General features: G+C 48.3%; 1 protein-coding gene across 1 annotated transcript in view; it reads right to left on the bottom strand.

Annotated features, from left to right (window-relative positions):
- The window catches only part of LOC147111533 (UDP-glucose:glycoprotein glucosyltransferase 1-like), a 680,288-nt gene that overhangs the window by 573,066 nt on the left and 79,818 nt on the right, over positions 1-27,404 (bottom strand). Inside the window, exons 5-6 of the mRNA XM_085999896.1 lie at positions 25,893-26,005; positions 11,605-11,779 (exon numbers count right to left, since the gene is read on the bottom strand). Coding sequence (XP_085856022.1) covers positions 11,605-11,779; positions 25,893-26,005 — 288 coding nt within the window. The remainder of the gene's footprint in view (positions 1-11,604; positions 11,780-25,892; positions 26,006-27,404) is intronic.

Here is a 27,404-nt window from a genome sequence, read left to right as displayed (position 1 = left end):
CCTAGGAGCCATAGATGGGGGGAAAGAGTTCTTCTTGGAGGTGGCGGCCAGCGGGGATAGTCTCAGTGCTGTGCTGCTCCAGGAGCGGCACGGCAGGCTAAGGCCCGTGGTCTACTCCTCCAGAGTACTCACGGAAGTGGAGAGGAGCTACTCAATTTGCGAACGACACCTTTTGGCCACGTACTGGGCTGTGAAAAGATCCTTGATCTTCACAGGCACCTCTCACATCACGCTCCTCACACACACCACACACCCACCCAGATGCTTCTGGATGGGAGGATTAAAGATGGGAGAGTCAGCAGTGCACGCATTGCGCGCTGGACCCTCCTCCTCTCGCAGATGGATCTGAAGGTGAGGGGCCTTTGCGAGCCAAAGCTCGCAGCCAATATGGTATATCCTGGAACAGCCCATCGGTGTTCCATAGAAGGGGTATGGGAGGTGAACGTAGGTTTACGGGCCGGGATACATCCCTCAGGCCGTGAAATCTATGTAGACGGTTCCAGCATGGTATCTGCTGGCGAACGACTCACGGGTTGTGGAGTTTATGACCCAACGGCAAACATTTCAATTCAATTCAATTTTATTTGTCATATATGCAACGGACGTGTGTACTGCACAATGAAATGTTGATTTTTACGAGTCCTCCCAATGGTGATCAAGCTCCCCAGCACCATGAGCACCCAACAGGCTGAACTGTCCGCGGTGGTGTACGTGGTTACCCACCCCGAAATCTTCCCCACCCCATACACGATTTGCTCGGACAGCATGTTCACTTGCAACTCGTGTACGGAATACCTGGCCATCTGGTCCCATCGCGGGTATACCTCCGCCGACGGGAGGCCCTTAACAGTAAAGCCCCTGCTGGAAAAAATCCTGGCAGCTATGGGGGAGAAAGGCGAGGTCTTCATCCACAAAGTGAAGGCCCATTCCTCCACAGAACCCCGCAGCCAGGGTAACCAGCAAGCCGACATGCTGGCCAAGGAGGGTGCACACGCAGGCATTTTCTGGGACCCGTATGAGTCCGGGCCCATGGCAGCAGTTAGAGGCAGGGATGGGACCCAAGGGAGCTTAGGAGTAGCGTTAGCCCCGGACCTTAAAACGGTCCAAGCCCAGGACCCTGTCCTGAAAGTCGTCATTAGCGCAGTAATGGAGGGCAGGAAGGTAGAAAGCCCTTACGGCACAGCGGCCCTCTCCATAAGGGAAGGCATGCTGTTCAAAGAAGAGCAGTGGGTAGTACCCCAGCAACACCGGAGGGAGTTCCTTCAACTGGCCCATGAGGGTCCGGGAGCGGAACACCCCAGGCCTGAGACCACCTGGCAACGGGTGGAACAGGCGGGATGGTGGCCAGGACTCCGGGAAGACGTCCGCGAGTTCTGTGCTAGCTGTCTTGTGTGCGCTGCAAATAACCCCGACCCCCACAGAAGGAAGGTGCCCATGGGACACGTTAGGAGGGTAGAGGGACCATGGCAGTCGATCCAGATCGACTACATCGGGCCCCTGCCCACCGCCCAGAGAGGCTACAAATATTGCCTCGTCTTGGTAGACGTGTTTTCTAAGTGGGTGAAAGCCTTCCCCTGCAAAACGGCCACAGCATTAGAGACTGCAAGGATCTTGGTGCGAGAAGTGTTCTCGCGGTGGGGACTACCCCAGTTTGTGGAGTCCGACCAGGGAAGCCACTTCGCCGGCCAAGTCATGCAGAACACCCTTATGCTGCTCGGCATCAAGGGGAAGTGGCACGTAGCTCACAATCCACAGTCCTCAGGGATTGTGGAGCGCTGAACCGCACCGTTAAAGAAAAGTTGAGGAAGGAGACAGTGAGCTCGCCCCAAAAATGGGCGCAGGTCCTGCCTCTAGTCCTCATGGGGATCCGGGCCAGCCAGTCCAAGGGTATTCCCCGCACGAACTCATGACCAGTAGGGTTATGAGGACCCCCACCCATGTCCTAGCCCCAGTTCTTACTGAAGGGCAGCTCCGGGAGATAAATCGGGATAAATTCGCCCGAACACTCCTTGAGCGCCTCAAACAGATTTATGAACAGGCAGCAAGTAACATGGGGAAGCAGCATCGGAATAACCAGTTGCTGCTTGAGCCTAGCAAGAGCCAACAGTGGGAGATAGGGGACCAAGTGATGGTTAGGAACTACGCCCGAGTGGGGAGTTTAGAGCCACTGTACATGGGACCCTATAACATAGTCGATAAAGCCAGCCCCATGGTTTACGCAGTAAAAATGCCCCGGCGTACAAAATGGTTCCATGTGAATCAATGCAAGTTGTTTAAGCCGGAGGCAGGGAAGCAGCCAGTTGGGACAAGGTCTGAGGTTAGAAATCCTCAGCCCGCAGCGGGTACAAGCTCACAGGCTGCACAGGCAGGCGCTGTGGCTTGTGTTAGGAGAGGAGCCATTCCTTCCACTGTCCAGACCACTCCCCCTCTCCTATGGGATTCCGAGGAGAAGGAGCCCGAATCAGATGGCCCAGAGCCCGAACCAGGTTTTGAGCCTGGAGGGGAAGACCCTCAGCCGCCGGCAGCCGGTGGCGAGGGATTGCCCGTCCCCAGTTCAGGTTTGGGAGGGAAGGGACCCGAGGAAGAAGGCCCCCAGCCAGCGAGGACTGTGACCCGAGCCAAGGGTCCACTCGCCAGGGTAGCCCCACCGGTAGCACTCCCCAGGAGGTCTCCTCAGCCAGCCCAGAAAAGTATGGTCACCGGCTCTTCAGTTAAAAAGGGCGGTCTCCCATGTCAGGGAGAAGCTGAAAGACAGAGGTCCCCAGCCAGCAGCCATAAGCTGCGAGGGACCAGTAGTGGAGATCAGTGCAGCCACGCCGCAGGGAGCAGCCTGCAGCAGCCCAAACAGGGATTAGGCCGGCCGCCCGGAGACGGGCAGCGGATGTATATAGTTTAGGTAGTATAATTTTAAGTAATGTATATAGAGGGTTAAGTTAGGGTGTTTTTAATTTAATTCTAAGCAAGGAACCGGTAGTGTATAAGTTTTAAGTATGGAACCGTTCCAGAGTGCTGTCTACATGAGCCGAGGTCGCGGGACCTGATCACACTTCCCCCGAGCCAGGGAGCCTCCAGGGAACCTGGCTAGATGCTTTTATGTCTTTTTCAGAATTTTCGAAATGTACAGAGGAATAATCCTGTTCGCCCTGTTCAGGCTGAGCCTCGCGAGAAGGGGCGACGTCGAGGACCATCATATCTTCGGATGCTCGGGGAAGAGAGCGCCCCTAGCACACGATGGAAGTGGTCTACGGGAGACGGATGAAATCACCTCGTATGTCCACGAGGGGAGCTGGCCAGGATGGCTGGGATCCAATTCAACCCAGTATTCTAGCGAGACCGGCTTCACATATGGGGAGGCCTCCCTCCAGTGCCCGAGGATACGAATCGTCACCCCAAGGATTAGCGTCACCGTGGGCAAACGAATATGTCTGACCTGTAAAGGGAACGTTCCCCTGGATAGGTGGTGGTGGCTCAGGAAGTTAAGCAAAGACATGGGGAACCCCAGGGTAGAGTGGGAAAGGTTAGGGAATGACACTCACAGGACCATTACATGGACCCAGGGAGGGTTAAGTGTGTGCTGGGATAAATGGTGGGAACCAGATCAGGGGACCTATGTCTGTATGTGGGGATCAGAGAAAGTCTGCCCCACAGGCGTTTCCATCATTTTCCACAGCCAGTGGCAAAATAACGGGAGGGGGATGGACTGGGAGTCTCGCCTGGACGCATGCGCGATCCCGTACTCCCCAATCTCGGTTAATGGCACTGAACTAGTGACCCGCCCCCGACGGCCCCTGCCCACGACCCCGACGTCACGGACAGTAGCAGAGGGATGCCCCGCCACCACCAAGGGACCAGGGAATGGCCTGGTACTAGTACCCACAGACCAGGTGGCCTCGGTGATTTTAAACCTCACTGAGGTACACTTACCCGCGTGGTGCCCCATTGTATCAAGCCCTATTAACAGACATGTTTCGGAAATTCCGTGAATTTGACTTATCGGAGGTCAGTAAGACCGCATTGTATACTCACCACCAGGTTTGGGATGGGGTTGGGAGGCAAAGAAGGGGTGTTTTTAATGACGTTTTAACTGGTTTTACCACGGGATCCTCGGTCATCAACAGTTTAGATGACATCGAGCTCCAGACCCAGATTAATGGTCTAAAAACACAATTAAAGGGTATTTTAACTGATGAGAATAAGGTGTTAGGTTCTGAGTTGCATGCAGACCAGGCCAGAATTCGGGTTCAGAGCTGCTGACGCGAAACCTATAAATTGTACCATGGAAGCCATGGCACAAGGCCATGTTCCCCCACAGGTAGCATATATAGGTGGGACATATTGCGTCACCACAGGAGCGTCTCACTACCAGCATGGACAGCACAGCTGGTGTGCGGTGAGTGACAGCAGTTTCTGCTTCAAACCCAAGGCAGAAGTTCAAGTGGCACAGGTACAAATTGTCCCCATTCCTGAACCATCCACTGTTCACCACACTGTGGAGGAGAATTTCACTCACCTCCAGAAATATGTCGCCCATTTCGGTTACCCGATTCCCCCTCTCCCAGAGCACCTTACCAAATTATTAAAAGCCGTTCTAGTATCACAAAAGCACTTCTACACTTTGGAACAGAAGACTGTACAGATAGGGGCTGACATTTTAGATATTACGACCCCGCCCTGGTGGGACATCTTTGAGAGTACAGAGGTCCCCTCCTGGATTCGAATGGCGTCCCACATCTTAGTAGTCTGTCAGCTAGGGATTGTCCTCTACCTGGTCTGTGTCCAGTGTAGGAGAAAGGGTCCTGGGGTAGAATTTAAAGTAAAGGGTTATGGAAGGACCAGTATGCCCGGGTGGAAGAAGAAACACCCGTGTGAGCTTTGTGTAATATCACTGCCGAATCATGGCAGATCCGTTTGTTATTTTTTTTTAAATAAAGCTCATTCCTTCCGTTAGTTATTTTTAATAAATATGTTTTTTTTTTTGGCCTGATGTTTATTTTTATTAAAGGTTGTGTGTTGAAATGAAGTTCTCTGATGTCCCAAGTAGTGCAGGGGTGTTGGACCCCCTCCGTGCTTGGATTATTGTAACAGATAGTAATTTGTTTCTATCGATAGATGCCTGTTGTTAAGTCTGTGTGTTCCAGTTATGGTTAATATGAATCACTGCACACAGACCACAAGAGTAACTTTAACAGATCTTTACTAGTCGAAGGTCAGGGCTGAACTGCCCAATAAATCATTACACAGCACTTATATACCGGTGTGGTCACCACCGGTATTACAGTATACAGCAGCCAAGATAAAGTAGTGCATCTCTTAAAATAGTACTCTTAAAAGGTGGAACGGTTACATACACACCTGTCGTGCACTGTAGTTTTCTCTAAGTAAGGGGAATGTATGTGTCGAGGGATCGTGGATAGATAAATATAGGGGAAGGTTGTTTGTGGGGGGTCAGAAATTTGCTCACCTTGATTGAATACTTCAAGCAAGTTTCAGTATCCTAGGGTGGACTGAAAGGATTCGAAAATTTCATGTCTCCCCTTAAGATTTACTTCTGGCTTATTGGAGAAACCCTGGCTGGACTGAGTTCAAAATCCAGGGCTCCAGGGCCCAACAAGATGGCTACGATCAACCTCATGGCCAAGGCCTGCAAAGTTCAGGTTTGGACTGACAAAGGAATGTTCCAGAAATTAGAAAGCAGCCAGGCCTTCTGCATTTATGTATGAGAAGCAAACAGTGGCATTCGAGCCTCTGATTAAAACCCATCAAGGCCATTTGCACAGATAATCAATGGGTAATAGCTGCATTCAGACCTTCGTTAGCTGACTTCAACACTGTTTGGAAACGATCAACGGGGCATTAAAACTGGAATGGCCCCATCACAAGACCAGTTACACAAAGGAAAACACTTATGGGACGCTTAAAAACCGATTAACCGGCCATCCAGGAGGATGGGCCCACAACGGTTTCCTTTGTATAGACTTCAACACGTCCAGGTCAGACAAAGAAACAAGCTGATCTGGTGAGTGATAAGGGCTCCCAGAAAGGGGTATAAGTAGTCCCTCGGGAAGCCACATCTCTCTCTCGCCTGGACTCCGGTGCCCTGCCTTACCATCAAGAAGATCGACGACGAAGAGCCCATCCAAGGGAAGCAGGATACCCGCAGTTACATTTTAAATCACTGGGGTATCTCTGCTCTGGGCGGTGAAAACCCTAAAGACATCGGCAGGCAATGGGGCACGGAGCAGGCGTTCTAACATCCGAGACTGGTGAGCATAAACTTTCTGGCCCATCGCAAGACAACTTAGATAGGTGTAAAGGGTGAGAGTTAAGGGGATTGTTAAAATTGTCATTTTAGTCATTTTCCCTCGATGTGTCCGTTTCTCCTCCCCCGCTAAGTGTAATTGCGTTACATACATAGTGATTTTCTCTGTATAGTGTTTATTTTTCTCTATTTTTTAATAAACATTGGTTTTCTTTGCACCAAACCACTGGTCTCGTTTTGTTCATATCGCTGCTCGTAATAAGTCCGGTGGTCAGAACCAGAGGAGAAGCGATTCGAACCGTACGGGGCTGGAGCAGCTCAGATACGCCTGATTGGCCAGACACAAACCCCAAACCAAAACCCTCTACACCCCCTCCTTTCCGCCTGGCGCTCCCTGCGACTGGTTGACTGGAACGGTTCCCAGTCGCTGTGGGGCTGGGGGGGCGCTATTTAAAGGGGACTCTTCCTGGCTTCTTTGTGGTAGCCATTTTTGGACCACTCCTTCTGTGAGAGAGAGAGAGATTTGCAGAGAGACAAAGGGAGAGAGGTTTCTGCATTGAGTCAGCGCTCGCAGAGGTACTTTTGGCTTGGGTCCAGAACTTTGTAGTTGGTTTGCTTTTTCACCGGCATAACCTTGAGTGGCCACATACTATGGGGGCTGCAATGAGTGGAAACGTTGGGCTTCTCCATTACATTGAGAGGGCTCAGCGACGCCGAGAGAGAGTGCCAATCATGGCCAGACAGAGGAGGGCCAACAGGCGTCGGCACACGAGACCTTACCGTCCCAGGGTTTTCCGCCAACAGTTCTCATACCTCAACATGTCTGAGGAGCAGTGCTTTCAGAGGCTGCGATTCAGCAGGGAGGTGGTCACTGAGCTCTGCCACCTGCTTCAGCCTCAACTGAGGAGCAGGACATCTCTGTCGGTGGCAGTGAAGGTGACAGCGGCTCTCAACTTCTATGCCATCGGCTCCTTCCAATCCGCTACTGGGGACATTGCCAAAATCTCCCAGTTCGCAGTGCATTGCTGCATCCGTCAAGTCACGAATGCCCTCTTTAAAAGGAGACGTCAGTACATTTCCTTCCCCATGACCCTGGACAAGCAGCAAGATGGGATTTGCAAGAATAGCGGGCTTCCCCATGGTCCAGGGCGCCATTGACTGCACGCATGCGGCTTTGCGGGCGCCGCAAGACAATGCCGAGGATTACCGCAACCGGAAGGGGTTCCATTCGTTCAACGTCCAGTTGGTGTGTGACCACAGACAGCTGATACTCGCTGTCAATGCCCGCTTTCCAGGCAGCAGCCACGACGCCTTCATCCTGCGCCAGGCTTCTGTGGCAGACCTTTTCGAAGCCCCAGCTCACCCAGGGGGCTGGCTTCTCGGGGACAAGGGCTATCCTCTGTGCACCTGGCTGATGACCCCGCTCCGTGCGCCCAGCACCCCTGCTGAAGAACGATACAATGAGAGCCATCAAGCGACCAGGAACATCATTGTGCACACAATCGGCGTGCTCAAGCAACGGTTCTGCTGTCTGGACCATTCTGGGGGAGCCCTTCAGTACTCGCCTGAGAGAGTCTCCCATTTCGTTGTAGTGTGCTGCATGCTGCATAACCTGGCAATCCTCAGGACTCAGCCACTGCCACCAGACATTGGAGCACCAGCAGAGGAGGAGGAGGAGGGGGAGGAGCAACAAGACGGGAGGGAGGCACAAAGTGCAAGGGCCGTCCGTCAGCAGCTTATGGCAAGTCGGTTCTAGGCCCCCTCTGAGGGAATGGCTTCTGCCATTGAAAGAACATGAATGGAACCGTTCCGCAAACCCTAAGCCGGTCAAGGCAACAATTAGTTCAAAGAGCAAACATGCACATTCTGAATAAAGACACTTCTTTATTTAACAAACTGTGTGCCCTTCCCGCATGACAAAGTAATAGAGAGAAACCCCAAAAAAAGCAGTCAGACACATAACTGGCTCTCACAACCTGGAGACATGAACAAAACAGTAACCAAAAAATCACCACGATCCTCGGACTTCAATAAAACATTTAACAGCATTTTGCCACACCTCCTACTTTTTGCCCTTTGAGGGTGATCTACTTCGCTTGCGAGATTCGCCCCTTCCCACCCTGCAGCTCCTCCGCAATGGGACCCCAATGGCTGCAGCAAGGCTGGGGAAGGCTGCTGAGTGTCAGAAACAGAATCGGCAGATGCCCTTGAGGGACGGCCTGGACCAGCTCTGGGCCTGCAGGGCCCGGCTGCTGACTGCTCCAACTCTGCATGGGCGGCAGCAGTCTGTCCTACAGGTGGTGGCAGCTGCAGTGGAGAAGTGACAGTGCTGGCAGCAGGAATGCTGCCATCCTGACAGAGAACAGCAACTCCCTGGTCGGACGACACACTGGCACTCCCACGGGGCAGCACTGCAGCATGCGGAGCAATCTGCTGAAGCACAGACTGCTGGCCTGCTGCGGTGCGGCGAGGGCCCCGGTGATTCGTGCCCAATCCAGCGAGGGTGGCAGCAGTCAGTGCTCGTGTGGCCTCAATCTGCGTCTGCATCAGACCAGCCACTGACTGCATTACACCACTAAGCACTTGCATGGAAGCCGCCTGTGCTGCGCCGAAGTCCTGGACACTCCTTGCCAGTGCTGCGCCGAAGTCCTGGACACTCCTTGCCAGTGACTCAATGGATTCGGGCATCCTTGCCACGGCAGCCATGAGCTCAGTGTGCCGGTGCTCCGCCTGGGCACTCATTTCAGCGAGGAGCCGCACCTCCTCTGCGCTCACTGTAGCAGGACTGGAGGCCAGACTCTCCCTCCGGGGAGAAGGCCGCCAAGCTTCCCTACCCCCACCCCCGCATTGCTGCAGCCCGCTGGGCCCCGGAGCTTCACCCTCCTCACACCATTCCCCCCTGCTCCCCTCCAGGGAAGACGTGTCCCCATTATGGCCATGGGCTGCCTCGGCTGAGGGTGGCACTGATGGTCCGGCTCCCTCCTCGTCGTCGCCTTCAGAGTCACTCACAGTGGCAGCTTCAGGGACCACCTCCTCACCTGGCGAATCAGCATCTGAAAGCAGGGAAGTACAAGAGTGGCTTTAGCGTGAGGACAGGGCGGCTGCGAGGGAGGCATGAGTGCTGCAATGCACTGTATTGGTTCGATAGTGGCAAAGGATGCTGGTGTGAGGCACAAGTGGAAGGAGAGAGGTCAAAAAGGTGATCAGCTTACCATTGCTGTCCAGAACGGGGTCGGCATCTCCAGTGGCAACGGGGCCAATCATCCGGCCTGCCATAAGCCGCTGGACTCGCTGCTCCAGATCGGTGAGGGCTTGAAGGTGAGGCCGGCCTCCCCCGGTCCGTTGCTGCTGCCTCCTGTTATGGGCCAGCTTGCCCTGCAAGAGAAAGGATGGGCTCTGAGTACAGTGTGAAGCCCTGATCTTGGCTGCACTGCCTCCCATGGTCGAATAGCCCTTACAGTGTGAAGCCCTGATCTTGGCTGCACTGCCTCCCATGGTCGAATATCCCTTACAGTGTGAAGCCCTGATCTTGGCTGCACTGCCTCCCATGGTCGAATAGCCCTTACAGTGTGTAAAGTGGTGAATGTGCATGTGAGTTTCATGACGGGCCCATAGGTGTTGGATGAAGGCTGAGCATTGGGGATTTCAGGACCCTTTGGCCATAAAGTGAGGTGGACATGCAGGGATGAAGAGGATACTGAAAAGGGTACTCACCCTGACGACCCGAGTGAGGTCGTTGAACTTCTTCCTGCATTGCACAGGGGTCCTAGGCACCATGCTGCTGGAGGTCACTCTGTGAGCCATCTCCCTCCAAGCTTTGCGATAGTCATTGGGCAGCGGCCTCCTGCCACTGTCCGGGAACAGAATAGATCGCTTGCGCTCCACCGTGCCAACCAGAACCTGCAAGGCCCCCCTCACTGAACCGCTGCGCTTGCTCGCTCCCTGGCCCTCTCCATGGTCCTAGGCATTAGAATGTGGCAGCAGGTCTGTCCAGGCCGAGAATCAGGGCTCCATTGTGCAGGGTGTGGCTGCAATCCAAGATCGAACCTCCCCTTTAAGAGCTGACCAGTGCCAGCGTGTCTGCGTGCAATCGCTAACTGGCCACACCTGCGCTGCGCCCGCCCTCGATGGTAGCACCTCGCTTCTCCAGCTTAGCGCCTTAAGACAGTCGTGCAGCGCCTGTTTTAGCGCTCCAAGCACCTCCTGGGGTGAAGCAGGTCAATTTAGCAGTAGGTGGCGATAATTTGCGCTGGGCACTAAATTTCGCACCCACTCGAGTATTACGCCCCAAACGTGGCAATACTGAATTTCTCCCCCTAATTCTTTTACACTAATTCTGTCCCAGTTAATATTGGGTAGTTGAAATCCCCTGCTATTACTGCCCTATTGTTTTTGCACTTCTCAGAAATTTACCTACATACTGTATTTACTCTGCTATCTCCCTCGGACTATTTAGGGTTCTATTGTACACTCCAAGTAGTGTGATTGCCCCTTTTGTGTTCTTCGACCGATATGGTCTCATTTGATGATCCTTCTAACATATCATCCCTCCTCACAGCTGTAATTGTTTCTTTAACCAATATTGCAACCCTCCTTTTTTATCCCCTCTCTATCTTGTCTGAAAACCCTGCAACTGGAAATGCTGAGCTGCCATTCCTGCCCTTCTTTCAGTCATGTTTCAGTCATAGTTATGATATCATACTTCCACATATCTATCTGCGCCCAAGGCTCATCTGCCTGTACATATAAATGCAAAATATAAATCTGTGACCCAGCCACACAGGACACACTGGTAGCTTTGTCACTGAAGTTATTGTATCTTTGCACAAATTCATTTTAGAAAAGAACCACCATTTGATAAAAATTATTCTCCTTTTCCAGAAAGCAAACTTGTTGAAAGATAAAGATCCACAGTCTTCAAAAGAAATAAATGACTTAATTAGGGAAGTTGTGTGCTGTAAGTCTGTCACTGGGAATTGGATTGAAACTACTTAAACCCATTTCACAACCAAATACAGTACTGTTCTCATCTGACGTACACAGAGTTCCCAGCAGTGTCACTGGATATTGGTCAGGAGCAGGAACCTGGCCAAGATCAGCTAAATTTGGAAGACCAGAGACTGAATCTATTACCTTCCTGGTATACATGGCATCATGTACTGAGTGAATGAGTGAGTGAGCCGCCAGGATACCTGCAGTAGAATGTTTAAACTGGTACAGTTTTAAAGGAGTGTGAAAAATAAAAAAATGCCACCTTTGAAACTATAGTGGAGTCCAAGATATAAATTAGGACAAACTGATTCTATATTTACAACAATCATGTAAACCAAACTTTTAGCACATACCTGCACATAATGCCGCAGAACATAAATAACTTCTCCTTTGCCAGCTTTCTCAGACAGGACCTTGTGGAATTTAGAAAATTCTTTTGTGCCAATTTCAGCATACAAGATGACAACAGGAGCTTCAGCATTCTTTGTTGGAAATGTATGGTCCCCTTTAAACAAGTATGGCTTGGGCCTGTAAACAGAAGTTAGTTAGAAGTTCAAAGATCTGCCCGGCATGTTAAAAAAAATCACAGTGCAACTGCTTTAACATTTCTCTCTGAATGAGGTTAAGTAGATTTCATTTAACATACTTTAGAAAATAATTATAGCATTATGATTAAACCCTACTAGAAAATTAATATGGCATGCACTGGCTTTAAAATGTCAATAGTTTGTGAAGTGGGAAAATTAAAATCAAAAAGGTTTGCATGCAAGGATGTCAAAACAGTCAATCATGAATGGGATGAAATTAATGGTTTAGCAGAAGGTAGCTTGTAGAAAGTATTTTTCTGACTGTTTGAGCTTCCTCCCTCCTTCCCAAAGCACATTCCTGACATTTACTACATTCCTTCACTTACTACTGTGGACAACTCGGAACCCAACAAATTGATAGGAACATAGAATCAGGAGTACGCCATTCAGCCCCTCAAGCCTGTTCTGCCATTCAATTAGATCACGGCTGATCTGTACCTCAATCCCACTTACCTGCCTTTGCTCCATATCCCTTAATACCTTACCCAACAAAAATCAACTCAATCTCAATCTTGAAAGTTTCAATTAACCCAGCATCCACAGCCTTTTGGGATAGAGTGTTCCACCTTTCTACTACCCTTTGCATTACTTGATTTCACGCCTGAATGGCCTGGTTCTAATTTTAAGAGTGTACTCCTTAACCATAAGAATTTAAGAAATAGGAGCAGAAGTAGACCATACGACCCCTTGAGCCTGCTCCATTCAATAAGATCATGACTGATCTTCTACCTCAACTCCACTTTCCCGCCCTATCCCCATATCTCTTGATTCCCTTAGTGTCCAAAAATCTATCGGTCTCAGTCTTGAATATACTCAACGACTGACCATCCACAGTCCTCTGGGGTAGAGAATTCCAAAGATTCACCACACTCTGAGTGAAGAAATTTCTCATCTGTCTTAAATGGCTGGCCCCTTAACCCAAGACTATGCCCCCTAGTTCAAGACTCTCCAGCCAGGGAAAACAACCTCTCAGCTTTTACCCTGTCAAGCCCTCGAAGAACTTTATACGTTTCAATGAGATCACCTCTCATTTTTCTAAACTCCAGAAAATATAGCCCCATTCTACTCAATCTCTCCTCATAGGACAGCCCTCTCATCCCAGGAACCAATCTAGTGAACCTTCGGTGCACCCCTTCCAAGACAAGTATATCCTTTCTTAGGTAAGAAAACCAAAATTGTACACAGTACTCCAGGTGTGGTCTCACCAAAGACCAGAGGAAATAGTTTATCTTCATCTATCCTATCGAATCTTTTTAAACACCTTGATTAGATCACCCCTCAATCTTCTCTACTCAAGGGAATACAGGCCAAGTTTATGCAACCTGTCCTAATAATTTAACCCTTTAAGCCTCAGCATCATCCTGTGCTGCACCCCAAGGCCTTAATGATGTAATATTACTATTCAAAGCTGTAAAATGATGCACAAAATGATGGGAATGTGTTTTGGAAGAAGAGACCCAAGAAACTAAACTTTAATTTACCAATTCACAAACTATTGACATTTTAAATGAGTATAACTGATAATTTAAGAAGTTATTTTCCACAACAAATAGAAAGTGAATCAATACAATCATATTTTAACAACTTATTCAGCACTAATGCAGCTAATTCTGAAGTCATCCTCAATTTTCAAATCCATATTAAATCTTTCCCATAAATGAACATGTAGAATAAAATCTCTTCTTTAGGATATTCTCTAATACATGAGCATAATTTAGTTCTGAATTCCTATAAATAGCAGGTATTTTATTTTTAATTTCAGGTTCTACATAAATGGGAGGATTTTTGTTCCAATTGCCACCCTTTTTCTAGCGGTCCTGGGGAGGTGAATGGAGGAAATTGGGTCAGGAGGGGGCTCCCACCAAATGCCTGCATCCCTGCAAGATTTTCAGCCACCTCCACTACTCCCAGTGTCAGCCACCAGCCCATTGCCCACCCTCCCACACATAAATATGATGAGTAGGCCGTAGGATGCCAACAAAATTTCCTCCGTTCTGCCCTCGGTACCACCAAGGGAGGGGACGGCTAGATGGAAGGAGACGGCGGAAGCAGGCAGGTGGAATCATTTTTACAGCTGCAATCCGGACGATCTCGTAACTTTTTCATCTACTGCTGGGCTCATTCAGAGCCCATTTAAAATGTCAACCTGCCCCCTTTCAACCTTGCCCCGCCAAAGCACTACAATATTTTTCTCCCAGACTCCCACTGAAGAGCAGAGATACAACAGGAAGACCACCTTGCATACTTAATTCAACCTCACCCAGGAAAATGGGTCAGGGTCACAGAGGGTTTGGACTGGTAGGTGGCAGTCCCATCTGACCCTTTCCCTTAAGGTAACACCCCCACTGCCCTGCACTAGAAGTGACATAGATTAGAAGCTCCAAATATACACCGAGACAATCTTCCAGCTCAAATTATTTTCCATTATGGTCTAGGTCATCAACAGTAATTACTTTTTACATTTTATAGAAAATAAATTCATGGCAATTAAAGGCATATCAAAAATGTTTGCAATGAATCTTATTCCATGCAATGTTTATTATCAAGACAAATCACATTAAAGGAGTCTAGTTTTAAGCAGAAATGCCCATTATTGTAGAATTGTTTGAAAAAGAACATTTTGAAATTTGGTTTGCCTATTACAAATGTGCACACAATTGGAGTCAGCTGCACCAATACTTATTTGAGCACCAGTACACAATTATTCCTATTAAATTAAAAATGTAATAAGTGGATCATACACTTAATAGAAATCAATATCATAACTTGAATCTGTAAAATTACTGCAGTTGCAAGATGAGCTTTCTATTATACTCTTTTTAAATAATGGGAGCCCTTCCTCCACAACACAGATTTCAGCAAACCTTCTGATGCTGTGCCATAAAAGCAATTAGTTCACAAGGTAGGAGGACATCAATTGGATACAAGCTACTTAGGTGAACTGAAAATTGGCGAAAATCAATGCAAATGGTGATTGCGAATCGAGCTGCATCAACATGGCATGTGGTCACTAGCGCGGTGCCACTGGGATCAGTGCAGGGGCCATTTCCATTTAGAGGATAAATAATATGAAGCTCTGTATAAACAAAGCTAAATTTGCAGATGACACCTGTTCCGGTTACGTTGAGCTTCACTGGAACAGTGTAAGAGGCCGAGGTCAGAGTGGGAGTGGTGCAGAGAATGAAAGTGACAGGCAACCGGAAGCTCGGGGTCACGCTTACGGATTGAACGGAGGAGTTCCGCAAAGCGGTCCCCCAATCTGTGTTTGGTCTCCCAAATGTAGAGGAGACCGCATCGTGAGCAGCGAATACAGTATACTAAACTGCAAGAAATACAAGTAAATCGCTGTTTCACTTGGAAGGAGTGTTTGGGGCCCTGGACAGTGGAAAAGGCAGGTGTTGCATCTCCTGCGTTTACACGGGTAGGTGCTGTGAGAAGGGGAGGGGGTGTTGGGGGTGATGGAGGAGTGGACCAGGGTGTCACGGAAGGAACAGTCCCTTCGGAATGCAGAATAGGGAGGGGAGGGGAAGATATGTTTGGTGGTGGGATCATGCTAGAGCTGGCGGAAATGGCAGAGAATGATCCGTTGAATGTGGAGGCTGGTGGGGTGAAAGGTGAGAACAAGGGGAACCCTATTGTGGTTCTGGGAAGAAAGGGAAGGGGTGACAGCAGAAGTGTGGGACATGGAATGGTCACGGTCGAGGGCCATGTCAACCACGGTAGAGGGGAATCCTCGGTTGAGGAAAAATGAAGACATATCGGAAGCACTAGTATGGAAGGTGGCATCATCAGAGCAGATGTGACTGAGATGGAGAAACTGAGAGAATTGAATAGAGTCCTTACAGGAAGCAGGGTGGAAGGAATGGGCTTATAGTGAATGTCGAAGTCGAGGAAGGGAAGGGACTAGTCGGAGATGGACCATGTGAAAGTGAGTGAAGGGTGGAAATTGGAAGCAAAGTGAATGAAAATTTCTAGTTCAGGGCGAGAGGAAGAAATGGCACAGATACAATCATCAATATGCTGGAAAAAAGACGTGAGAGAGGGGACTTCAATCTTCATATAGACTGGACAAATCAAATTAGCAAAGGTAGTCTGGAGGACAAGTTCATGGAATGCATTTGGGACAGTTTCCTAGAACAATATGTCATGGAACTAACCAGGGAACAGGCTATTTTAGATCTTGTATTGTGTAATGAGACAGGATTAATTAGCAATCTCATAGTAAAGGATCCTCTGGGGCAGAGTGATCATAATATTATAGAATTTCACGTTAATTTTGAGAGTGACTTGCGAGTGACTTGCCTAAGTCTGATACTAGAATCTTAAACTTAAATAAAACCAATTACATAGGTATGAGTAAGGTAGATGGCTAAGGTAGATTGGAAAAATAGATTAAACGGTATGGCGGTAGATAAGCAGTGGCTAGCATTTAAAGAAATATTTCATAATTCTCGACAAAAATACATTCCATTGAGAAACAAAAACTCCACGGGAAAAGTGATACAACCGTGGCTAACTAAAGAAGTTAAGGATAGCATTAGATTGAAAGAAGAAGCTTATAATGCTGCAAAGAATAATAGTAAACCTGAGGATTGGGAGAGTTTCAGAAACCGGCAGAGGTTAGCCAAAAAATTGGAAGGGAAAAAATAGAATGAGAGAAAACTGGTAAGAAATATAAAATCAGATTGTAAGAGTTTCTACATGTAAAAGTAAAAGAGTATCAAAAGTAAACGTTGGTCCCTTAGAGGCTGACACAGTAGAAATTATTATGCGGAATAAGGAAATGGCAGAAATGTTAAACAAATATTTTGTATCTGTCTTCACAGTAGAAGACACAAAAAACATACCAAAAATGGTGGGGAACCAAGGGTCTAAGAAGGGTGAGGAACTTAACATAATTAATACATGTAGAGAAAAAGTACTAGAGAAAATAATGGGACTAAAAGCCAACAAATCCCCTGAACCTGACAGCCTACATCCTAGGGTTCTAAAAGAGGTGGCTGAAGAGATAGTGGATGCATTGGTATTGATCTTCCAAAATTCCCTAGATTCTGGAATGGTCCCAGTGGATTGGAAGGTCGCAAATTTAACACCGCTATTCAAGAAAGGAGGGAGAGAAAAAACAGGTAACTACAGGCCAGTTAGCCTGACATTAGTCATTGGGAAAATGCTGGAATCCATTGTTAAGGTAGTGGTATCAAGTCAATTAGAAAGTCATAACATGTTTAGGCATAGTCAACATGGTTTTATGAAAGGGAAATCATGTTTAACAAATTTATTAGAGTTTTTTTGAGGATGTAACTAGCAGGGTAGATAAAGGGAAACCAGCGGATGTAGTATATATTTGGATTTCCAAAAGGCATTCAATAAGGTGCCACATAAAAGGTTATTACACAAGATTAGGGCTCATGGGGTTGGGGGTAATATAGTAGCATGGATAGAGGATTGGTTAACAGACAGAGAGAGTAGGGATAAATGGATCTTTGTCAGGTTGGCAGGCTGTAACTACTGGGGTGCCGCAAGGATCAGTGTTGGGGCCTCAGCTATTTACAATATTAATGACCTAGATGAAGGGACCGACTGTACTAGAGAAAATAATGGGACTAAAATCCAACAAGTCCCCTGAACCTGACAGCCTACATCCTAGGGTTCTAAAAGAGGTGGCTGAAGAGATAGTGGATGCATTGGTATTGATCTTCCAAAATTCCCTAGATTCTGGAATGGTCCCAGTGGATTGGAAGGTCGCAAACAAAAGTGGTAGTCAGAGAAATCAACGGTTTAAATCAAACATGGCCACAGTAAATAATAATTCTAATAGGTCTAAGAGCGTTAAAAAAACAAGCCTGAAGGCTTTGTGTCTTAATGCGAGGAGCATTTGTAATAAGGTGGATGAATTGGCTGCGCAAATAGAGGTAAACGAATATGATTTGGTTGGGATTACGGAAACGTGGCTAAAGGATGGCCAAGACTGGGAACTCAACATTCAGGGGTATTCGATATTCAGGAAAGATAGGCAATAAGGAAAGGGAGGTGGGGTAGCATTACTGGTTAAAGAAGGGATTAACACAATTGTAATATTAGCTCTGATGATGTGAAATCTGTATGGGTAGAATTGAGGAACACTAAGGGGAAAAAAACGTTAGTGGGAGTGGTATATAGACCTCCAAACAGTAAGGCGGAGGTTGGGGATGGCATTAAAAGGGAAATTAAAGAAGCGTGCAATAAGGGCACAGCAGTCATCATGGGTGACTTTAATCTACATATAGATTGGGCCAACCAAATTAGTAACAATACTGTGGTGGAGGAATTCCTGGAGTGTTTACGAGATGGTTTCCTGGACCAATATGTCGAGGAACCAACCAGAGATCAGGCCATCTTAGACTGGGTATTATGTAACGAGAAAGGGTTAATTAGCAATCTTGTTGTACGAGGCCCCTTGGGTCGGAGCGATCATAATATGATCGAATTCTTCATTAAGATGGAGAATGAAGTAGTTGAATCAGAGACTAGGGTCCTCAATTTAAATAAAGGAAACTACGATGGTCTGAGGAGCTAGTTGGGTAGGATTGATTGGGGAATGACACTCAAACGGTTGACGGTGGATAGGCAATGGCAAACATTCAAAGACCGAATGGATGAGCGACACAATTTGTTCATCCCAGTTTGGCATAAAAATAAAGGTGACTCAACCGTGGCTAACAAGGGAAATTAGGGACAGCATAAGATCCAAAGAGAGGACATATAAATTGGCCAGAAAAAGCAATAATCCTGAGGATTGGGAGCAGTTTAGGATTCAACAAAGGAGGACAAAGGGATTAATTAAGAAAGGGAAAATAGAATACGAGAGTAAGCTTGCAGGGAACACAAAAACTGACTGTAAAAGCTTTTATAGATATGTGAAGAGAAAAAGATTGGTGAAGTCAAGCGTAGGTCCCTTGCAGTCAGAATCAGGGGAATTTATAATGGGGAACAAAGAAATGGAGGACCAACTAAATACATATTTTGGTTCTGTCTTCACAAAGGAGGACACAAATAACCTCCCAGAGATTCCAGGGAACATGTGGTCTGATGAAAGGGTGGAACTGAAAGAAATCAGTATTTGTAGGGAAATGGTGTTAGGAAAATTGATGGGACTGAAGGCCGATAAATCCCCAGGGCCTGATAATCTACATCCCAGGGTACTTAAGGAAGTGGCCCTAGAAATAGTAGATGCATTGCTGGTCATCTTCCAGAACTCGATAGACTCTGGAACAGTACCCATGGATTGGAGGGTAGCTAATGTTACCCCACTATTCAAAAAAGGTGGCAGAGAAAAAGCGGGGAATTATAGACCGGTAAGCCTGACATCGGTAGTGGGGGAAATGCTAGAGTCCATTATAAAAGATGTAATAGCAGAGCACTTGAAAAGCAGTGACAGGATCGGATAAAGTCAACATGGATTTACAAAAGGTAAATCATGCTTGACTAATCTACTGGACTTTTTTGAGGATGTAACTGGTAAAATAGATAAGGGAGAACCAGTGGATGTGGTATATTTGGACTTTCAGAAGGCTTTCGATAAGGTCCCACATAAGAGATTAGCGTGCAAAATTAAGGCACATGGGATTGGGGGCAAGGTATTGACTTGGATAGAGAACTGGTTGGCGGACAGAAAACAAAGAGTTGGAATAAACGGGTCGTTTTCCAAGTGGCAGGCAGTGACTAGTGGGGTAACGCAAGGATCGGTCCTAGGACCCCAGCTGTTCACAATATATATTAATGATCTGGACGAGGGAATTGGATGTAATATCTCCAAATCTGCAGACGACACAAAGCTGGGTGGGAGGGTATGCTGTGAGGAGGATGTCGTGAAACTCCAGTACGATTTGGACAGGTTGGGTGATTGGGCAGAAACATGGCAAATGCACTATAATGTGGATAAATGTGAGGTTATCCACTTTGGTGGCAAAAACAGGAAGGCAGATTATTATTTGAATGGCAATAGATTGGGAGAAGGGGAAGTGCAAAGAGACCTGGGTGTTCTTGTGCACCAGTCGCTGAAGGTAAGCATGCAGGTGCAGCAGGAGGTTAAGAAGGCAAATGGTATGTTGGCCTTCGTAGCAAGAGGGTTCGAGTACAGGAACAAGGATGTCTTGCTACAGTTGTACAGGGCCTTGGTGAGATCGCACCGAGTATTGTGTGCAGTTTTGGTCGCCTTACCGGAGGAAGGACGTTCTTGCCATGGAAGGAGTGCAGCGAAGATTCACCAGGCGGATACCTGGGATGGCAGGAATGACGTATGAGGAGAGATTGTGTCGATTGGGCTTATACTCAATGGAGTTTAGAAGATTGAGTGGGGATCTCATCGAAACCAATAAAATTCTGTCAGGCCTGGACAGACTAGATTCAGGAAGGATGTTTCTGATGGCCGGGGAGTCCAGAACCAGGGGTCATAGTCTAAGGATAAGGGGTAAGCCATTTAGGACTGAAATGAGGAAGAATTTCTTCACCCAGAGAGTGGTGAACCTGTGGAATTCTCTGCCACAGAGGGCGGTGGAGGGCAAGTTCATTAAATATATTCAAGAAAGAGTTGGATATATTTCTTAAGGCTAAAGGGATCAAGGGATATGGGGAGAAGGCAGGGACAGAGTACTGAATTTGGATGATCAGCCATGATCTCATTGAATGGCAGAGCAGGCTCGAAGGGCCTACTCCTGCTCCTATCTTCTATGTTTCTATGTATCGAAGTTTGCTGACGATACAAAGCTAGGTGGGACAGTAAGCTGTGAGGAAAACACAAAGGCCCCGATTTTCGGCTTGTGTGGGAAATGGTCGGGTTTCCCCGAATGTGGGGTTTGTGACACACATAAAAAAGTGTCAGCCAGCTCCACGCAATTTTCCCTCAAGTGGTCAATTAATTCCCAGCATGTGGGAAGCCTTGCTAATTGTCCAATTCGAGTCAGAAATCCCCACACATCATTCGTGGTGCTTTCAAGGTCCATAGCAAGCACTGCACCTCTGAAGGCTTCCAAACGAACCATACAGGATGGCAGAGGAGCCTGCAGCAGCTGTGGCCAGTGCCAGACCCCGAGCTGCCTCCAAATTCGACGAGGCTTCACTGCAGGCATTATTGGATGGGGTTAGGGCCCACAGGGAGGTCCTCTTCCCTAGGTCAGGGAGGAAGAGGCCTCCCACTGAGACCAATGCTGCATAGATGCAGGTGTCAGCAGATGCCAACTCGCTGGGAGTCACCAGAAGAACCTTGGCATTACATCTCTAACGCCTTCCTTTACTCCCCCACAGTACCATCCAGAGCCCCCGTCCTCACTGTGGAGGAGGAAGAGGCTGTGCAGCCAGACTCCTCAGAGGAAGCTCCAACCTCTGAGAGTGCAGCGTCAGCAGAAGTAAGCACACCCAGCACCAGCGCAGACACTCACACCTTGGGGGACCTTCGGGACATAGAGTAGTGTTGTCACCTGGTGTTTCACAGCTCACAAGTGAGCCTCAGCAGATTCTGGAGACAGGGACAGCAGTGGAGAGTCCTCGTCGGAGGGCGCAGGACTCTGCCAGCTCAGCTCAGCTGCGCTGCATGTCGACCCTCTGCCTCTGGGTCCATCCGCAAGAGAAGAGGTGATGGATCTCCATGCACAGATGCAGGAGTCTCTGGCAGGTTTTGTCTCCAGGTTCGCTGCGAGTGTGGAGCGAATGGAGGAGTCCATAGCGACCATGAGCAGAGCCTTTGTGGAGTCATTGGCGCATGAACGCATCACCATGGAAAGGTTGGCAACCTCCATGGAGATAACTCGCCAGGGTACGGAAAACATGGTGAGTGCTCATAAGAGAATGACATCTCTTGAGGAGCGTTGGCCATCTGTTGAACAGAGAAACCAGACCTTCATGGAAATCCTTCTGAGTAGGACTGCCAGTGCAGAAACAGGTCACCAGGCCCCCTAAAGCGCAGCAAGGTGCTCTCAAGCCACTTCCAAGCGCTGGCCTCTTCTGGCCTGTGCAGTTTCAGGTGAGTGAGCAGCAGCCTGATGCTCCTGTTGCTGATCCTGCTGTTCCTGGTTCTGCGGCTGCCGCCTCTACTGCCGGAGATCCTCTAATGGCAAGAAGGGAAGGAAAAAAAGGCATCCCATGCTTCTCGTAGATGCCTCCGCTGAGGAAGTGCTGAGTGAGGGTGGGGAGAGGGGCTTCCCAGGAGATCGCATTGGAGAAGTGTGTGAGGCTCCAAACTTCCACAGCTGTGCCTAAGCCTTGAAGAAGTAGCCCCAAACCTGCAACAACAAGGTCCTTCAACATACAAGTGCTGTCCCTTTAAATCGCAGCTTCTCCAATTGACCTGCAGCTGCAAGCAAGCAAGCCAACTGTTTTCACGCGAGGTCTCCTCAGCGGGGTTCCCCGCAGGCGTGTTTCAGGTGGGGAAAGCCCCAAATTTGCATCAGCCCCGGAAAATCTACTTCAACAAGGTAATAACTGGTCATTAGTGTTCCGATGACCAGTCCCGCCAGCGGCGGCCGGGACTGAAGCAGGTCGGAGAGAAACGGCGGTCCGAACGTCAGACGGGGCGGGGAATCAGCCGGGGGGGGGTCGCGACCCGCTTTTTCGGCGAGTTTCGGCCCCCGGCCGCCTGGAAAGCCGCCCGACGGCTGGCAGAAAATCGACCCCAAAGAGTCTGCAAAGGGCTGTAGATAGACTAAGTGAGTGGGCAGTAAGTTGGCAGATGGAGTATAATGTAGGGAAATGTGAGGTTATTCACTTTGGTAGGAAGAACAGAAAAACCAGAATGTTTTTTAAATGGCGAGAAACTTTCAAATGTTGGTGTTGAGTGTGGTTTGGGTGTCCTCGTGCAAGAAACACAGAAAGCTAGCACGCAGGTACAGCAAGCAATAAGGAAGGCAAATGGCATGTTGGCCTTTATTGCAAGGGGCTTGGAGTATAAGAGTAAGGAAGTCTTGCTACAATTGTACAGGGCCTTGATGAGACCACACCTGGAGTACTGTGCACAGTTTTGGTCTCATCGAAGGGAGGATATACTTGCCTTGGAGGCGGTGTAACGAAGGTTCACTAGATTGATTCCTGGGATGAGAGGGCTGTCCTAGGAGGAGAGAGTGTGTAGAATGGGCCCATACTCTCTGGAGTTTAGAAGAATGAGAGGTGATCTCATTGAAGCATAAAAGATTCTGAAGGGGATTGACAGGGTAGATGCTGAGAGGTTGTTTCCCCTGGCTGGAGTGTCTAGAACTAGGGGGCAGAGTCTCAGGATAAGGGGTAGGCCATTTAAAACTGAGATGAGAAGGAATTTCTTCACTCAGAAGGTTGTGAATCTTTGGAATTCTCTGCCTCAGAGGGCTGTGAATGCTGAGTCTTTGAGTATATTCAAGGCCGAGATAGATAGATTTTTGGACTCTGGGGGAATCAAGGGATAGAGAGATCGGGTGGGAAAGTGGAGTTGAGGTTGATGATCAGCCATGATCTTATTGAATGGCGGAGTAGGCTTGAGGGGCCGTATGGCCTACTCCTGCTCTTATTTCTTATGTTCTTATGACCCGGGTAGGACTGGAACAAAGAATGTTCCATATATCCCATGAAAAGGTATACCTAGGACCCATGCGGTTCCCATAGCAACATCTTTAATTTGGAGGAAGTGAGTGGAGTCCAAGGAGAAGTTGTTCAATGGGAGAACAAATTCAGCCAGGCGGAGGAGGGTGGTGGTGGTTGGGGTATGGTTGGGCCTCTTTTCAAGGAAGAAGCAGCGCGCCCTCATGCCGTCCTGGTGGGGGATGGAGGTGTAGAGGGATTGGACGTCCATAGTGAAAAGGATACAGTTGGGGCCAGGAAACTGTTAAAGTAGCGGAGGGTGTCGGAAGAATCACAGATGCAGGAAGAGACTGGACAAGGGGCGATAAAAAGAGTTGAGATAGGAAGAAATCAGTTCCGTTGGACAAGAACAGGCTGAAACGATGGGTCTACCGGGGCAGTCCTGTTTGTGGATCTTGGGAAAGAGGTAGAAGTGGGGTTGGGGAACTATGAGGTTAGCGGCTGTGGAGGGAAGATCTCCAGAAGAGAGGAGGTCAGTGACAGCCTTGGAAACGATGGCTTGATGTCCAGTAGTGGGGTCATGGTCCAGGGGGAAGTAGGAGGAGGTGTCAGAGAGTTGGCATTCAGCCTCCGCAAGGTAGAGGTCGGTTCGGCAAACAACAGCCACCCTTGTCAGCAGGTTTAATGACAATGTTGGGGTTGGATCTGAGAGAACGGAGTGCTGCAAGTTCAGAGAGAGGTAGGTTGGAGTGAGTGAGGGGAGCAGAGAAATTAAGATGGTCGATGTCACGCCAGCAGTTTGCAATGAAAAGATCTAGAGAGGGTAAGAGGCTAGGTAGAGGGGTCCAGGTGGGACGAGAATTCTGAAAACGGGAGAAAGGGTCAGCTGTGCGGGGGGAAGACTCATGGCCAAAGAAGTGGGCATGGAGATGGACGCGATGGAAAAACTAGCTCGGCGCCGTGCCGAGCTTGAAATTCATTGAGGTGGGGGCGTAAGGGGATGAAGCTCATACCTTTGCTGAGGACTGATCGTTCAGGGTCAGAGAGGGGGAAGATCAGAAAGGATAGTGAAAGCACAGCAGGGGGCGAGATTGGAAGAAGGGATGGGGAAGAAGGTTCCGGAGGGGCGTTGGTGTCCAAGAGTTGTTGAAACTTGCGATCCTTGACACCTGAAGGTTAAAGAGGCTTCCAACCTCATTAAAATATTTAAATGAACATCCCGCCTCCTGGCAACGGGTTGGCTGCCCGCCCCCGTCCCACGTCCATTAAAACTGGAAGTGGGCAGGTTCAGGTCGGGAATCCAATTTTTAACAAGTTAACTACTCTCACGCTCCTAATCCACCCATTTTTTCAGGTTAAAATTCCCTCCATTGAGTGCAGAAATAGGACAAACAAACTGATATCTAGCTAAAGGTCATGAGGACAGGTTAAAAAGCCTGGAAGTTTACTCTGACAATGGGGAAGCTCAAGGAAGATAATGTTCAAGATTCTGAAGGGAATAGCTGGTTGAAGGTCAATCATCACAGCCCCAGAGCATCGCTGCAGGAGTTCCTCAGGGCCAACCATCTTCAGCTGCTTCATCAATGACCTTTCCTCCAACATAAGGTCAGGAATGGGGATGTTTGTTGATGACTGCACAGTGTTCAGCGCCATTCACAACTTCGCAGATAATGAAGCAGTCCATGCCTGCATGCAACAAGACCTGGACGCCGTTCAGGCTTGAGCTGGTAAGTGACAGGTAACATTCGTGCCACACAAGTGCCAGGCAATAACTATATCCAACAAGCAAGAGTCTAACCACTGCCCCTCGACATTCAATGGCATTACCATTGCCAAATCACACACCATCAACATCCTGGGGGTCACCATTGACCAGAAACGTAACTGGACCAGTCACATAAATACTGTGGCAACAAGAGCAGGTCAGAGGCTAGGTCTCAGCTCCCGACTCCCCAAAGCCTTTCCACTATCTACAAGGCACAAGTAAGGAGTGTGATGGAATACTCTCCACTTGTCTGGATGAGTGCAGCTCCAACAACAATCAAGAAGTGACATGCACAATTTTCCAATCTAAAGGAATGGTTCCTGAATCGAGAACACTTTGGAAGATTATAGTTAGGGCATCTGCAACGTGCTCACCTACTCCCTTTAAAATCTTGGGATGGAAACCATCTGGTCCTGGGGATTTGTCACTCTTTAGTGCCATTATTTTCTTTATTACTGTTATTTTACTTACAATAATTTTATTGCATCCCTGAACAGTGTTAATAACAGTTGTAGCAGCTGCAGCTTGCATGTTATGGAAAGAGTGTTGCAGCTATACTGTTCACATTGAACCTGGGGTTGGAAAGCTATGCCAGTTGTTGAAAAAAAGCACAAAAAAAGTTTCTGGAGATAGCATCAATGGGATAATTTCATATCGAAGTGGACTCAACTCTATATATTTTCCCTATTCTAACATAACCAGATCTGAAATTAATTGAGAAGCTGAGAAAGATAAACATTTCATGCATATTCAAGAGTTTGTTATATACCTATTAGCTGCTCTTTTGAGGAGCTTCTTGATTTCACCAGTACTGCAGGTATGTTCCCCGTGGACAGCTACAAAACTGATGCATCCTTTGGGTGGTGGTTCATCAGCTGCAATCTGAGCCAGATGTTATAAGTCAATACACACAGATAGCATAAGAAAAGCCCATTCATATCAAAGTTTACTCTCAAACTCTCAAAGTTAATTGGTCTTCAGAGAGATGAGTAACCATGGGTAACATTTCCAAGTTAAACCTGAAACTTCTCTCTGGTTGCCAAAGATAATTGAGCAGACTCTAGGAAATCAGTTTAGCATTACAATGCATAATCAACCCAGAACAGTTCCTTTTCACAGAAGATATTTCCATGGTCCAAACAGCAGTTACAATAGTGCTGCTCAGTGTATTTGACCATCTATGTCTATGTTTGCTTTAAAGCCTTTGGGGGAGGGGGAAATTCTGTTTCAACCATTTTGGGGCGCTAACATCGCCTGGGCGCTAATTAGTGCCACCGAACGCGTAATTCAGGTTTAGCACCCTAAGAGGGAGGTGGAGCTCCACTTCCTTCTTAGAGCACTAATCCCAAATATCGGGGCGGTGCATTTTGCAGCACCACGTACTGGGCCGCATAGCGCTGCCACATGCAAGGGCTCTTCCCCTCATTAAAGTGGAGGGCCCAAGCCCACAACTCTATGGGGCCCTACCTGGACCACTGGGGAGTGGGGTGCCATGCTAGCAGCCTGGCACACAAGAGGAGTGCTGGGCTGCCAGATCGCGGCATGGACCCCACGTTCAAAGACGCAACAAGTAAGTCGGCTGAATTTTTTTCCCCCGCCCGCCACCTCCCCTTTACTTAGCGTCCTGCGAGCCTCCTGCCGCTCGGTTCACGCCCCGAATCGGTCGCTGTCATCGCCCGACGCAGATTCAGGGGGTGCGGGCCAATTTTGCAGGTGGGGCTACAATGGGGCACTGCACACGGTGATGACGCTGTCATCGCCTGCGCAGTGGAGTGGAGCACTGCTGGTTACCGCCGCCGCCAACGACTCCCGCTGAATTTAGCGGGAGTTGTTAGCGGCGCCGCGCCCGGGCAAAAAGTCGTTTGCGCCCCCTTAAGGTGCCCAAATTCTAGCCCTCGATCTTGCTTTTAACCAGAAATGAATCCAGCTCCTCTGCAAAAACTAGTCAACATTGCATTAACTACTTCTGTGGAGTTCATGCTGTAAATCAAAAAACTTTCCTTCTAATCTCTGGTCTTGCTTGATTGAGGCTTGTCAATTTGTGCTTGCATTCTCAGGTTATGTAATCAGAGTTTACATTAAGTAACCTAAAGAGGTGTATTTATCTGTGCCTTTCAAAATGTAAACTGCTCAGACAACTGCCTACTTCCATCATACTGCCTCATCACCAAAGCTTTAAAGTCTCTCATCATATTGCAAGCCACAATACAGAGCTCTGAGCAATCCACGTCTTTCCTTTTTACTGGCTAAACAGTTGATATGCAGGACATAGTCAAAAGAT

Source organism: Somniosus microcephalus, chromosome 10, assembly GCF_052327205.1.
Source record: "Somniosus microcephalus isolate GS21.2 chromosome 10, FLI_Smic_1.0, whole genome shotgun sequence".
NCBI lineage: Eukaryota > Metazoa > Chordata > Chondrichthyes > Squaliformes > Somniosidae > Somniosus > Somniosus microcephalus.
Note: the sequence above shows the minus strand (reverse complement) of the source record. Positions and strands in the feature narration are given on the sequence as shown.